Source organism: Taurulus bubalis (genome assembly GCF_910589615.1).
Source record: "Taurulus bubalis genome assembly, chromosome: 16".
In the NCBI taxonomy this organism is placed as follows: Eukaryota; Metazoa; Chordata; class Actinopteri; order Perciformes; family Cottidae; genus Taurulus; species Taurulus bubalis.
In genome coordinates this window covers 16,511,134-16,526,058 of record NC_136604.1, presented here as the reverse complement: position 1 = coordinate 16,526,058, position 14,925 = coordinate 16,511,134, and the positions used below count along the sequence as shown (strand labels likewise).

The 14,925-nt window shown below is 41.3% G+C and overlaps 1 protein-coding gene across 1 annotated transcript; it reads right to left on the bottom strand.

Moving 5' to 3' along the window:
• Positions 1-10,708: 10,708 nt before the first annotated feature.
• On the bottom strand, positions 10,709-14,553 carry heyl (hes related family bHLH transcription factor with YRPW motif like; the record flags this gene model as incomplete). Its single annotated transcript, XM_079231837.1, has 5 exons — positions 10,709-11,800; positions 12,044-12,125; positions 12,250-12,333; positions 12,423-12,489; positions 14,474-14,553. 5 exons carry the CDS (start codon positions 14,551-14,553, stop codon positions 11,121-11,123), a joined length of 993 nt encoding a protein of 330 aa, XP_079087963.1. The 3' UTR covers positions 10,709-11,120.
• Between the last annotated feature and the right edge of the window lie 372 nt (positions 14,554-14,925).

Here is a 14,925-nt window from a genome sequence, read left to right as displayed (position 1 = left end):
TATTGTTGTGTGTAAACAATAAAAACCAATACAACAGGACAGACATCAGTCTGCTTTATTCATTTGAAAGTCAGTCTTCATACTTATCCTAGCCCACTTGTTAGAGGAATATGTTTTCAAGAGTATATATTTATAGTATTTAGGTGAGCAATGTTACTAAAATACATCTGTTTGTTTCAACACCAACACAATCGAACGCAGACGTTTAATTAAGATAATAACCATCTGTTCCAAAGGCCATTACAGTATTTACCATTTTCCATAATAATTTGTACCTTTACTTCATAAGTGGTAGAAGGACAAGGTGAATATTATTGGAAAAACTGATGCCAGCTTTCAAAGTTTGTACTTTAAAGACGGTGGAAGCAGAGCGGGGGATTCTTGCATGACTTGATCCTATACTTTCGATGTGCATTGAGAAGGGAAAAAGTCTGACTGGGAGTATATAGAACAAGCAAATAATTCATAAGCAGGACACAGAACACACTATAAATACTCAATGCAGTTTGTTAAACGGAGTAACAGGCTTCAGAGAGAAGCCTGTCTCTCTGACAGTGATGATCACTGTCTTTATTAGTATAAGTACAGTGATCAAAAGTCTCTCCAGCTGTTTAAGCCCACTGACAGCTGATCCAGCTGTGATCAGCGGCTGCTGTCATCAGAAACACACGTCGCTTCACGTGGCACTTTAGAGGAAAGGACATTGCATCATAACTACCTAGCTTAGTGAAAGTGTAGTCGGATTCTCTAAACGCCGCGTTGTCTTTTCCTAACTCCTCATGAATTCTCTTTCCCATCTTTCCTTGACCCTGTGACGTTTTCCACAAAGGTCAAGGAAAAGTGTATAGGAAAAGACATGAGGAGGTCATTTTTGGACTATTTGGACGCAACCCTCATTCCCTCATTTCCTCTCTCCTTGCATGGTTTCCTATATGTAACCACTCCTTGTATTGCAATACTGCAGCTGGCTGCACTGTTCAAGAAATATGCATTTTCTGTGGTTATTAATAACCGAGTATTCATTTGTGTGTAGCTTGAACTGCAGATTGTTCATTTTTTTGCTGTAAACAATAAACATTGACTTTCAGCTTTGCATTTTTTTTTTTAATATATTTTTAAAATATACATTTGACTTTAGGTCTGCGTAAAAGGAGCAATGTTATTAGAATATAACTGTTGGTTTATACACCAACATATTAGATCAATTAGTCTTAAAAAACGTGTCTCTCTCAGAAAGTTTGTAGTTCTGACAACAGAGGCCACTAAACTCAAATAAACCTCCGCTGCTTTATTTGGCTTTATGCCATTCGTCTCCTTGAACTTGCAATGTTCCTGTCATTCCCAATACGTCAAAAAGGTAGCAACGCACTGCACTAACGGAACATTACCTTGAACTTCTCAGATTTTTCATACAAAGGGATGTTTCTCAAATCCGAGTCTGGGTCCCTTTCTTTTCATCATCAGCACCTTACTGACCGGTTTAGTCCCTCACCGTGGGAACGAAGCAAATTAAACTCAGTGACAGGATTTAGCATGCGAGAGAAACACCAGCAACAGCAAACTAAAATGTAGAATAGGTCAGCAGGGTACAAGTAAACAGTTGGCACACTGTTTAAATATTTTGAGCATCCAAATGTTGATTGTAATCTGGACTTTAAGAAAGTCAATAAACCCATAGCATACGGTCAAAGTACGTAGAGGGCTGCCTTTAAAATTGATGAATGGATGAACCATTGATTTAAAGAATTCTTCCGAACCGAGAAGATGGAAACACATTGGATTGTGGGGGTTCTGCTGTCTATCTGCAGCCTCTCCTTTGGTCAAGGTAATGCATTACGTTTTATATTTTCACCACTTATATGTAATAGGATGTATTGGATATTTGCATATTTGTACATGTAAAAGTGTGTGTTCTTTTCTGTTTATTTAGAATGTGACCAACAGCTTGTGGAGAATGTAGATTTCCCTGGAACAGACATCAAATTCATCTTTTCTCCTGATGCCAATCACTGTCAGCAGCTTTGCACCCAGTTCCCCACATGTCTCTACTTCACCTTTATTCGTGCGGACTGGACCAAGGACAACAGGTACACAACAAGCAATGCACCCATGAATTTATGAAGTAATACTTGTTTATTTTTCATAAAACAGGATGGTGAAAATACATTTTAGACTTTGAGAGAACTGGACCATGAAAACAAACTCCAACTCTCACAATAAATACTTTTTTACATTTTGTATTAATTTTAAATGTAAAGCTACCATACACTACCAGAAGTCAAATGAAAACAAACAGTTTATCTGTCTTTTGCAACCGTACGTTAGAGGTATTATTTATACAAACGTCTGTGTTTGCTTAAATGTCACGTACTGTATATTATTTGTCAATTTGCGCTGAAACTGTGACCATGCAATTTCCTCTTATGTCATTTTTCTAAGTTTTAAAGGGCCAGTGTGTAGGATGATGTATTGGCAGAAATTAAATATGTTAACTATGTTTTCATTTGTGTATAATCCCCTGAAACTAAGAACCACAGTGTTTCCGTTACCTTAGAATGATTTGTTTATATCTACATAGAGAGCAATACCTCTTCAAGGAGTATGTCATATTGCACCTCCATCTTTCTACAGTAGTCCATAAGAACAATCCAAAGCTCTATTGAGAGCCTTTCTCGTGTTTACGTTACTAAAGGCCACCGCAGTTCTCCGGCATGCTTGAAATAGAGTGTGAGCCCCTCAGGGTGTAGAGTTGAGGCCACTAGATCACCAATAAATCCTTTACACCGATAAAGTCAAAGACTCACACACACACACACACACACACACACACACACACACACACACACACACACACACACACACACACACACACACACACACACACACACACACACACACACACACATGTGCCTCTCTCTGCAGGCACTTCTACTGCTACCTCAAGACCAGTGCCTCTGGACAGCCCAATGTGCGGACTCCACTGCAGGGTGTCACCTCTGGATTTTCTCTCAAACCCTGCGGCGCAGATCCACGTAGGCTCACACAACTTTTGTAACTAACAAGTAACAGGGTTACATAATTCAATTACAAAATAACATTAATTGTAATTAGTTACTGAGAGCAAACAAACAACAAGTAAATAATTAAATTAAACTTACTAATCAAAATGTTGGTGATTCCAAAAAGGTTGGAGCTGAATATATTACTTTTGGAAAAAAGCTTTCATGCTGTTGTTTTGCTTGAATCTTATTTCAAGTTTAATTGAATAACTTTTAACTATAGTTTGAAAGTAACTAGAGATGAGTACTGCTGTGATTTTTACACTGCCTGGTTTGAGTTTATGTTATTAGCACTTGTTATCTTTGTTGCCTAGTTTAAAACACGTGTTAGAAACTGTAATCAAATCAACAGGGTAACTAATCTGTAACCTATTACATTTCTAACCTTCCACACTGTTGATTATTGATCCCACTCTCATTTACTCTCTCTGTCTGCCAGAGCCTTGTCTGCCTCAGCTTTACCATAACTTAGACTTCCCAGGGCCCGACTACCAAACCTTGTTCACAGCCGACTATGAGGAGTGTCAGAGAGTCTGCACACAGGACCCTACCTGTCAGTTCTTTACTTTTGTCAATGCGGTCTTCACACCAGAGAGAATCAGGTAAAACTGGATCACACAATGTTTCACTGCTGTTGAAGTCACATTGTCCTTTTATCCTCTCCCACTAGTTGTTACACACAGTTGGTGTAATTCAAACAATGAGAGGGAGGCTTTGCTCTGGCACCACCATAGTCTCTCCAATTACCTAATTATGACATTTCTTGTTCTGTTTTAGGTACAAGTGCCACCTTAAATTCAGCTGGGTAGTACCAATAATTCCTAAAGCTGAAAGAAAAGCTGGTGTAGTATCTGGATTCTCCCACAGAGCACAAATAACTCAAGGATCGAAACCAGGTACACAAACAGTCAGAACAAAAGCATTTGGAATATACTTGGCAGATTGTTGTGCATGCTTTATTAATGTGTTACCCATGTTTTGTTCAGCATGTCAGGGTAAGCTTTTTCCAAGCACTGACATCCCAGGAAATGACATTGTGGTTCATCCTGCTGCCTCTCCTGAACACTGTCAGGCTCTGTGCTCTGCTCATTCATACTGCACCTTCTTCACTTTTGTCAGGTAGTTAAACAGTTTTCTCCAATACAACAATACAATGAGTAAGTAGAGAGTGCTAATATTAGCCTGTTCATTGTTCCAGAAACTTACCTGACAGTCTCTTAACTGTCCCGACGTGGTTAAATATTTAATTATCCTTTTCAGTCAGATCTGTTCTCAAATTTTAAAATACATACATACTTTTATTCTAAGTCAAATTTTTGTTTCTTCTTTTTTTTTTCAGTAACAACTTCAACTGTCAGCTGAAGAATAACAAAAATGAAATGGTGCTTACAGCCAAAGAAGGAGTCACATCTGGATTACCAGCACGGTTCTGTCAGCTGGATAACAGTATGTATTATTTACAAACTCTAAAACACACTTTCAGTAGACCATCTCAGACCAAAGACCATCTGAACTATATGGATTGACTAATTCAATAAGTTATTGTTATATATTTCCCCCATGGCAATGGATTGGTCATTATATAGTAGATAGATATTCTTCACTTTTTCAATGAAAACAACTACTGTTTGGAGACACAACATGTTCTCCAGACATTGATGGCTCCCAGATGATCCATCCTAATAATCTTGTCTTTTGAGTTGAGGGAATTGTCTCATCAATTATGAATGGGCTGCCATGGATCTGACTGAACACCTTCTACTTCCCTCGGGATGAAGCATTATTTTCATAGCTGACTTATAGCAACATGCTGTGGCCTTGCTTGCATTATGAAGCGTTTCATTCTTAGCAGTTAGAACAATTAGAATAGAAGCACTGTGCTAGAAGTCCAAGTCTGAAAACATTTATGGGAATGTCAGAAAAACCTGTGTGATGTTCCTCTCTGTTACCAGACTGGGTTCAGGTCGCTCTTGAAGGAGTAGATTTTGAAGGTAATGACATTCGCTATGAGCTGATGGACGATGCAGAGGCTTGTCAGAAGACCTGTACTGATGATCCTAACTGCCAGTTCTACGCCTATTCCAAGACAACTTTCTTCAACAGCGTGTACAGGTATAATCTTTATGCATGCATGCAAACCTACATTAACACAAATACTTTCCTTTTTTTCTTTGTTATAAAATTGTTCCAACAATTCAGGCAATACCCAGAACACATTTAACTTGATCAGCATTCCGACACCATTGCAGCCCCTCCTTATACATTATGACAGCTGTATTATTGGTGCATATTTGAAGATGCTGTTATTGATCTTGTCTTTTAGGCGCCGCTGCTATCTCAAGCGCTCCATCACCATGCCTGCTCCTCCTAAAGTTACCAAACTGGCCAATGTTGTATCAGGCTTCCAACTGAGGAACTGCATGCATAGTGCTCCACACACAGATCTTGCTGCTTAGTTCTTTAATATGGACACTTGGTCTGTTGGTTGGTCCTAACATCATTTGATTGCTGTTTAAGCTGCAGATTATTCTTTTTGTGTCTAAACAATAAAAAGCAATCCAACAGGAAGCACATCAGTTTGCTTTTAGCTTGCTTTATTCATTTGAAAGTCAGGATTCATACTTATTTTAGTCAACTTCATAGAGGAATATGAGTAGTATATAATGTATAGTTATGCGCGTAGCACACGAATGTGCACGCGTGTGTTTGCGTGTGCACATTTTTAAAAAAAATGTTTTTTGTTTTTTTTCAAAACATTTTTTTTTTCTGATTTTTTTGGGGTATTTATGTCCTATAGTAGTGTTCTATTATCATTTTAAGCTCTAACTCATTTTTAAAAAATATGCAAATTTTCTGTTTTTTTCAACAAAGAAATCCTTACTTTTTTTGGGTATTTATGACCTAGAATAGTGTTCTATTATCATTATAAGGCTGCTTATGATTTTTCGGCATATTATAGTAACATGCACCCTCGTGTTTTTTTTTAACATGCAAATTCTTTTTTTTCAATTTTTTTTGGGGGTGGAGTCATTTGAAAAGTTGGTGTAGCTGTATGTATTTTAGAGGTGTGTCATAACATTGGGGTGGTTTGAATATTTGTATATATACACTGGACTGATTTATTCCTGCTGATACACCCACGTTGCTTACACATATAAACTATCAACAAATCATGAACAGGCTTATTGACAAGATTAGTTTTATATTTTATTATAATTGATAGATAAATATGTATATGTAAGGAGCTCCAAGTGTTTCAACTTGAGACTTCTGAGTGGGAAAAAAGGGCCTGAAGGAGGACAGCAATAGTACACAGAACCCAGCAAGATATACAATAGTTCCCCAGTACTTAAACTGAGACTATAGGTTTGCTGGTGTTATGATATTCATACAAATAGAAGCTACAAGTAAACAGATATTCATAAAAACTGAGGATGACATTAATAAAAATAAAAAACTATAGGGCTGTAAGTTAGCCTGTGTTCTGATATCATACAAACTATAGAGCTGTATGTTAGCCAGTGTTCTGACACTTATAAAAACTGAGAATATAGTGAGCTGTTGTTTTGGATATTGTTTCTGGGGGAAAAGTGACGGTGACTTTAATACAAATTCTCATCACCTGTAACATGTATAGAACTGAATAGCAATTCCTTCTAGGTAAAAATTTGTCTTAGTAAAACATAGTCATAAAAACTGAGGCCATGTAAGAGCAGGCTTGTTAGCAGCAATGCTTATATTTATACAAACATCCATCTCTAAGTTAGCCAAGCTTCTGAGGTTTAATACAAACCAAGACTGTAAGTTTAGCGAGTTTTTCTGATATTAAAACAAACCAAGGCTACATGTTAGCCAGTGTTCTGATATTAACATATAGAACTGAATAACAATTCCTTCTAGGTAAAAAGTGTTGCTAGTAAAACATAGTCATAAAAACTGAGGCCATGTAAGAGCAGGCTTGTTAGCAGCAGTTCTGATATTCATACAAATATCCATCTTCAAGTTAGCCAGGCTTCTGACATTTAATACAAACCAAGACTGTAAGTTAGCGGGGGTTTCTGATATTAAAACAAACCATGGCTATATGTTAGCTGGTGTCCTGATATTGACTCAGCCCATGGCTGTAAGTTAGAAGATGTTCTGCTATCATACAACCTATAGAACTGTATGTTAGCCAGTGTTCTGATACTTATACAAAACTGATAATGCTGACAATGCTCTCCAATTCCCTAACGATTAGGGGTGGGAATCACCGTTCCACGATACGATATTATCACGATACTTAGCTACTCCCCGTTCGTTCCGCCGGCGCCACCTAATGTACCAGAGTGTGTGTGCAGGCCTGCAGGGTGCTTTACTGTCTCTGTAAGGAATCACAGTCCAGAACCCCCCCTGCTGGCCGTCACCATGTGTTTAACCGGCGGAGAGAGAGGGAAAAGAGAGAAACAAATGTGACAAGACTATGTTTGTGCCTAGTCTTCCAGACTCGGATGACACTCGAAGAACACACAGGTTCCTTATGCGTAGTCAGATCGGAGACGTGGTGCAAGTACAAATGAACAGTTATTATTTTAAATCACGGTGTGTTCACTGATGCCAGTTTAAATACACTAGTCTAATAAAATACACTTTACTAACACAATATCCTATACTAATACAATGCACTAATAACAGACAATATACCAATATAATATATTAATACAATATACCAATAAAAGAGCCGTTACTATAAAAAAGGGGTGTAGGGCTGGGACTGACCAAGGGATGTGGAGCTGCACTGGTGAGGGTCCCGAAATAAAAAGAAAGCACCCCGATCACACGTGTCCGCTCACATCACTCACACACACAGCCACACGTGAGGGTCCTGGACCAGGGGTACCCTAAACCACACAACACACGTAGGGGGACCCCAACACCCGGAAGCACCACTCCCACCACCTCAGTCCCGCCGCACCTACAAACACACAGAAAAACAATTAATCCCAGGCTCTGGTTCTCCCAACAAAGGAAACTCAACCAAAAGACAATTAAGAAACAAAAAGGCAAATAAGGACCAAACGACAACCGAGAACAGGCGATAATCTATTATAAACCCGCGATAAAAGGGCTCGCTAAAAGAATTAGTTCAATCTCCGTCACCTTTATAGGAGGCCCGCCCACCGCTATTGGCTTATAGTTTAGGGGATGCGCAGAGACCCAGCGACCAAAACTCCCTCCCGCTACACATAGAAAGAAACAGAGGTGAGATCTGATTGGATAAAGAGCGTTAAGGAGTGTGCTTGAGGTAGACAAGCTCGCTGGTCAGACCAGAAGCAGATAGACAGGCAGAGAATGAACACAGGAGACAGGAGCTGTGCAATGAGAAAATAAGCTAATAGGGAGAAGAAAAGAAATATAAAACATATATGTAGTGTATTTGTGAAAAACAATTACATCATACAATAGATATAACTTTGTGATTCTGTTTAGGCCAGCAGAGAAGGCTTAGCAGGCCCTGACTGCCCGTCGTCAAATGTGATGGAAACAAATAATTAATGTGGGTTTCTCAAAAACGTCCGTCTGGCGGGCAGACGTTAATTATTTGACGGGCCGGCAGGCGCAAAGGAGCGAGGACCCGTTCATCGCTGCTTGCAGCTTTACTTTTACTGTTGTTTTCTGTAGTTTAGCCAGCACTATCAGTCTAACCTTGTTCCTCTTTGCGATCAGACCATAGGTTAAGAAGCGTCATGCAGGAGTAGATTTCTTGGGTTCTGACAATTGCAATTTGTTGACGGACATTCAGAGTCGTGCCAGAGGACCTGCACAGAGGATCCCAAATTCCAGTATTTCAACTATGTCACTAATAGCTTCTCTACAGCTGGTATCAGGTGGGTCTGTGCCTTATGCAGCCATGCAAATGTGCCTCACAAACTCAAGTATTAACAAACAGTGATGCAAATACATTGCAAATACAGTGCTAAAGACAAGATACACAACTGATAAAAGTGTAGTAAATAATGCACGCAGAAATTGTATAATAGTGTACTCAATTTGAGTTAAAATGATACTGTCTATTGAAGCAACACTTTTAGTTAATTAGTTGTATTTTAACATACGATTGATTTTGGCAATAATATTCAGCACTACTGATGAGATAAATTGATGTAGGCATCAGAGGAGAAATCTCGCTCACTTCCTGATTTCACTTTCTCCGTTCTTCCTCCCTCACAGCATCTCTTCCTTTTTTCAGCTTGAACCACAGCGCCGGCCTACTCCGTATACCCTCGCCTCACATGCACACTCACAAACACGCACGCACACACACACTTCCCTCTGTCGTTCCCTCCCCTATTTCCCCTTTCCCCCCTCTTTCCTCTCCTTCCCCCTCCGGCCTCCCCTCCCCCGTGGGAAACCCAGTGCAGTGTGACTGTGGTTGTCCTTCCTGGAAGTTGTGGTGGTGACTCTGGCTCCTCCGCTCGGAGGCTAGAATAGTGCCAGCCACCCTGTGTGAGCGTGTGTGTGTCTATGTTTGTATGTCGTCTGAGTGCCTGTGTGTGTGTGTGTGTGCATGCATGCACCCTCCACAAACATTCCACCACCGTACTGTCCGTCCGACCGCCGGCCTGCCTCGCACGAGAGCCACGCCGCCACCGCGGTTCAGTCCTGACGCCAGCCCTGAAGACTCACATTACACACAAAGACACACACACATGGGGCACATGAGACGGACTTAAGCACACACTAGCACACTCACTCAAATAAACAATGTGCACTTTGCGGAACACACACACTTTTGCACCGCAGACCACAGACATTGCATCCTGAAGTAGATCAAAGCTTTCTTCAAGCAGTAAACACACACAAGGCTCTTCTCTGCTCTCTCATCCCCGCGAAGCCGTTTTGGTGAGGCACGGCACAATTATGTTGATCTTCTTGAGAAACAACTCGTTACAACTGTCATTCATCATTGTTCGAGGGGTTTCACCCTGTACGCACTGGCCGACTCTCGGTGATTCACACTATTTCTCTCCCTTTCCTTTTAAACCTTCGCAATCCCTCTCATCTCTCCTTGACCCTGTCTCCTGCCTCCCTCCCACCCTGTTATTGAACGTCTACACCAAATCAGTCATCCAACCACAGCCCTTCAGATCTTTGCCTCTTGTTTTCCCCTCTCGCAGTCTCTCCATCCTTCCTCTCACCCTTTTCTTAACTGTCTGTCCATTGTTGAGGAGACAGTGGCGCAGACAAGCAGGGAGAGAAGATATCCTCTGGTGTACCACATGATTGGAGAGAAAGAATGGCAGAGAGGCAGCAGAGGAGAGGAAGATACATTGACTGATATGAGGCTCAAGTTAATTACAGGGCACTGCCAATTAGAGGGCAAAGTGATGGGTCTGTTTGCCTCACCGCGGCATCCCAAAAACATCACCAGCTCCCACCATGTTTATCCTCTGCAGCCACAAGACCACAGCTCCCATCAGCCATCACTGGAGACAGCTTAGATACGGAGGGGGTTACGGCTGGAGAACATGCAAGCAGTGTTTGCAGACATGGCTAATACGGATAAGTAGGTAACATGTAGCGTTCAATCATTCTGTTTCCATTTGTATTGAAAGCAGATAGCTGCTTACAGAGTCAGAAGAAAAAAACACACAGAGCAAAACATGAACAAAGGTAAAGGCACTTAGTTTTTATAGAGATTTTTTAAACATTCTTCAGACTGTGAAAATGTAATCATATGTATAAAATATTTTGGAAAAACACAGATATCACAGTTAAAAGGCGCTCTGTTGAGCGTTATGGCTCTGTTGGAAACTGTGTGTGTGTATTTTGTCGAGCAATTTATTTAAATCTTCTATTCTTTCACATTCCTTCATTCTTCTGATATATATGATTGTTTCTGATTATCTGAAACTTTACCCGCAGTCTGATATGGCTTTTTAGAGTCCCCTATAAGCAAAGACAATCATCAAAGGCTCAATACGTCTTTCTCCAACATATTCATATTTGCTACATGGAGCACAAGGGAGCTCCATGTTCACTGGGCAGAGTTCATTCGGAAAACAAAACCAGAGTTGACTCTCAGAAAGCTCCGATCTCAGTCCCCCATCCCTGGGCTGACTTGGCTTGTCCGCTCAAGCCCCTGCGCTGAGCTGTGGGAGACCCCAAAGGTGCAAAGGGCCTGAAAGAGACCTGCAGTGGGGCAGAAGATGATGAAATAGAGGAAGAGGAGGAGGAAGAGGAAAGGGTGGGGAGGGGAAGGTGAAGGGGCGAGGCCCTGGTGGCGCTGTGAGGAGACGACTGGGTTGGTCTGGAGGGGGCTAGGACCGGGGACGCCGCGAGAGAGGGCAACCTGTGGACGGTGGACAGGTGTGAGGGCGCAAGGAGTGGCGGCACACCCTGCTGGCAGCCAGCCAGGGGGCCGAGGCGGAGGGAGGCGGGTGACGGGTAGCTCCCTAGCAGGGCCAGATCCCTTCGCCCACCGAGGAAAGGAGGTGAGGAGGAGGCCGGTGAGGTGGGGGAGATCTGAGGGAAGGACGTCCAAGGCCATGGAGGAAAGGGCAGGGCGGAGGCCGGGGCCGACTGTAGGAGAAGGGGGTCTAGCTCGCTTGCACAGTGAGAAAGGTGGGAGACCAGGCGGGCTCCTATAGGGTCCGCGGACTCCCCGTCAAGAGAGGTGAGGTACCGCACCACCTCTCCAACGCACTCCCTAAAGCCCAAGGTCCGGTAGTCCACTGCCAGGGCCCTCGCATCAAAGTAACCTGAGAGAAAGAGAGAAAGAGAGCTTAGTCATACAATGAATAATAATAATGGAATGCAGTTAGTCATAAGAAATTGAATTACTGTGCACGTCCAAAAAATTATAAATCAGTATATGTCTTTTTGATATGGTTTTGGATGTTTTCCAGCATTATTCCACAGGCTTTTTCCATGTTCCACAGAAAATGGACGACAGACCAAACAGAAAGCTATAAAGTGAACTGTTTTAAACTCAGAAGTCTCACCTTTCCCTCCCATGGCATGTAGGAGTTTGAGGTGGTCCACAGTCATCTGCAGGATCTCTGCCTTTTCCAGCTTAGATGAGCCCTACAGAGAAAATGACAGGTTTCACATCAGATTTCATGAAGCCGATGTCCTACTTCTGATGTTAAAGGAGAATAATGTTAAATGTCAATCATATTTAAATGATCGTGGATTCATGGGCGGTCACCTGTTTTTCAAAAGCACTTGGCACCAGCCTCCTGAGCTCAGACAGGCTATGGTTGATCCGGTCTCTGCGCCTCTTCTCTATGATCTACGCAGCAAGAAGAGCAGAGGAACATTCAGGGCCAACCAAAACAAGAGGGCTAAAGAGATTAAGATCCAAGGCTGTAATCCACTCACTCCTCTTCTCTTCTTTCGGGCCAGAATCTGCGAGGCGCTGCCAGGAGACATGGACCCTGTGACTGGGCTGTACCATGGAGAGAGAGAGAGAGAGAAAGAGAGAGAGAGAGAGAGAGAGAGAGAGAGAGAGAGAGAGAGAGAGAGAGAGAGAGAGAGAGAGAGGGAGATGAGGGAAATGGGAGGACGGTCTTGGCACGGAAGAGACACATTTTAACTTTGATTCTCCTGCATATTGTTATTATTACCCTCCTTAATATGACACAGAGGCAGGATGGCACATCATCTCCCTTCAATCTAATTAGTTTTTTGGGCACAGAACAGCAGAGGAGTACCCGGGAGAGGAGGGAAGACGAGATTGTTTTGGGTTTAATGCGTTTCTAGACATTAGTCTCAGTGAAATGACATGCTGTTCTCCTTTCCATCTGAGCGAAAGCACTTTTGGAAAGATGATTATATAGCCTCGGGGCGATGCTTTCGCTCGCATGGGGCTCCAGCATGCAGTATGGGATCTGAGCTTTTCCGAGTACAGTCACTCAATATGGATTGTGTTTGTTTGTGAACTCTCATCTTATGAGTCTGACAGCTTGGAGCTCCCTTCAAACTGCCCCACCAAAGACTGACTGCATTTCTATTAGATTTCAACATGGAGGCTGCCAATTTAGCTGTGTGTTTTTGTTTAGGTTCATGCTTGGTGCTTGTGATGTTCCCAGTATTGCTGTGAATGGGTTTTCATATGCTGTAGATGCATCGTTACAAACACACGACGATGAATGTCCGCTTTAATCCACATTGCGGGAAGTCCAGACCAGGAATTTGAAAAGCAAATTGCAAATTTACATAACTTGTAAAGAGTGTGTGTAGTGTTAGGAGTCATTTAGTATAAACTGCAGTTATTAAACTGCTTAGCAGTGTAGGTCACATTTACATTCAAAGATTCATCTGTTTTGTTTTCTTCTTTAAAAAAATAAATAAAAATGTTTGTAGTTTGTATTTTCCAATTTTTTTGTCTATATATTTAACTATATGTATATTAATTATTAAAAAGTTAGGATTATTTATATGAATTTATGACACTCAAATTTCCTGTAAGACCATAACCATAATACAACAAAGTTAAAAAAAAATACATGTTTAGCCTTTAGAAATATCAGTATTTGTTTTTATATAATTCAATCTCAAATGTCATTGAAGTATAATCAAATAACGTCATTGCATTCACACACATAAAGGGCCTCAACATATTCCTTCAAAATATGACAAACTGAATATATTTAATGTTGGGTTGTCCCTCTCTATTGCTTTTGTGTTTCAATGCAACATCAAGGAGTTCCTGAACTAGAAATAATGACAAAGTTACACATCACAAAGATAATTACAGAAATAAGTTTGATTCATAATTTGTGAATTGACTTCAAAATATAAATGTATAAAAGTTATTTTCTATATTCTATACATTTATTTTCAAATGATACAGTGTCAGAAAATTGGGCTAATGATTGTAACCCGGCTCCATGCTGCGTAAGACATGACAGGCCTTACATTGATGTCGTACGTGCAATGACCAACTTTTACATTTACTGTCATGCGCAAGTAGAGGATAAAAAACGTGACACTTTGATTTAGAGGAAAAAATGCATGAATTTATATTTAGGTGAAAACAAAGGATTTGCTTTCAGAGGCCTTAAATTGAACTTTAAACTGACAGCTCAGCTTTTTAGAAGGTGTGTCAAAAAAATTTAAACACTCGAGCTAAACGCAGAAAATATTTTAGAATAGGAGCCATAATTATTTATTTTTTAAATTATGAGTGACATCAGCTTCCGAGATTTAAAAACTCAAACTTTTCCTGTCGTCTTTCAACTTGTCTGTAATTTCAAGCATGGCCGCATTTAAGTGTCAAAATACTTGTAAAGCCCACAGTTTGCTGCCAAGTATGTTCAGGATAAATTAGTCTTCAACTACTAATTCCAGCCGTGTCCCATGTCATTTTCCTTTAAAGTGTAACTGGAGGGCAAGTGTTACGGCCTCAGGTGTGGTTGGGGGATGCTCACCAAAAGCCGTCTTCTTGTCCCACGTCAATAAACTCGTCTGTGTCCGAGTCCGGGGAGCTGTAGTCGTGAGGTCTCTTCATGTCTGTGCCCCTTGCTCACTTGCTGGACTGGTGTATGGATGGGCAGATGACGGACGGATGGATCTGAGTGATCTCGTCGGTGCTGCGTGGGAGGCGACGCGCCGAAGTCTCCCCTGTGGACGAAGCGCTCTCTGTCTCTCTTGCGCTGTTATTTATAAAAGCCTTGTTGTCCTTAGTTACTTCTTGTCTCTTGTGTTTGTCTTTCTTGTCGTTCCTTCATGTGTCTTCCGTCCTGTCCTCTGTGAGTCAGCGGTGCCACTTGACCGACCCCCGAGGGCCCATGACAACTAAGAAAATTCACAAGCTGCTTTAGTCTTTTACTCTATCACTGGCATCCAATTGTAGTCTCTCGCTCTCTCTCTCTCTCTCTCT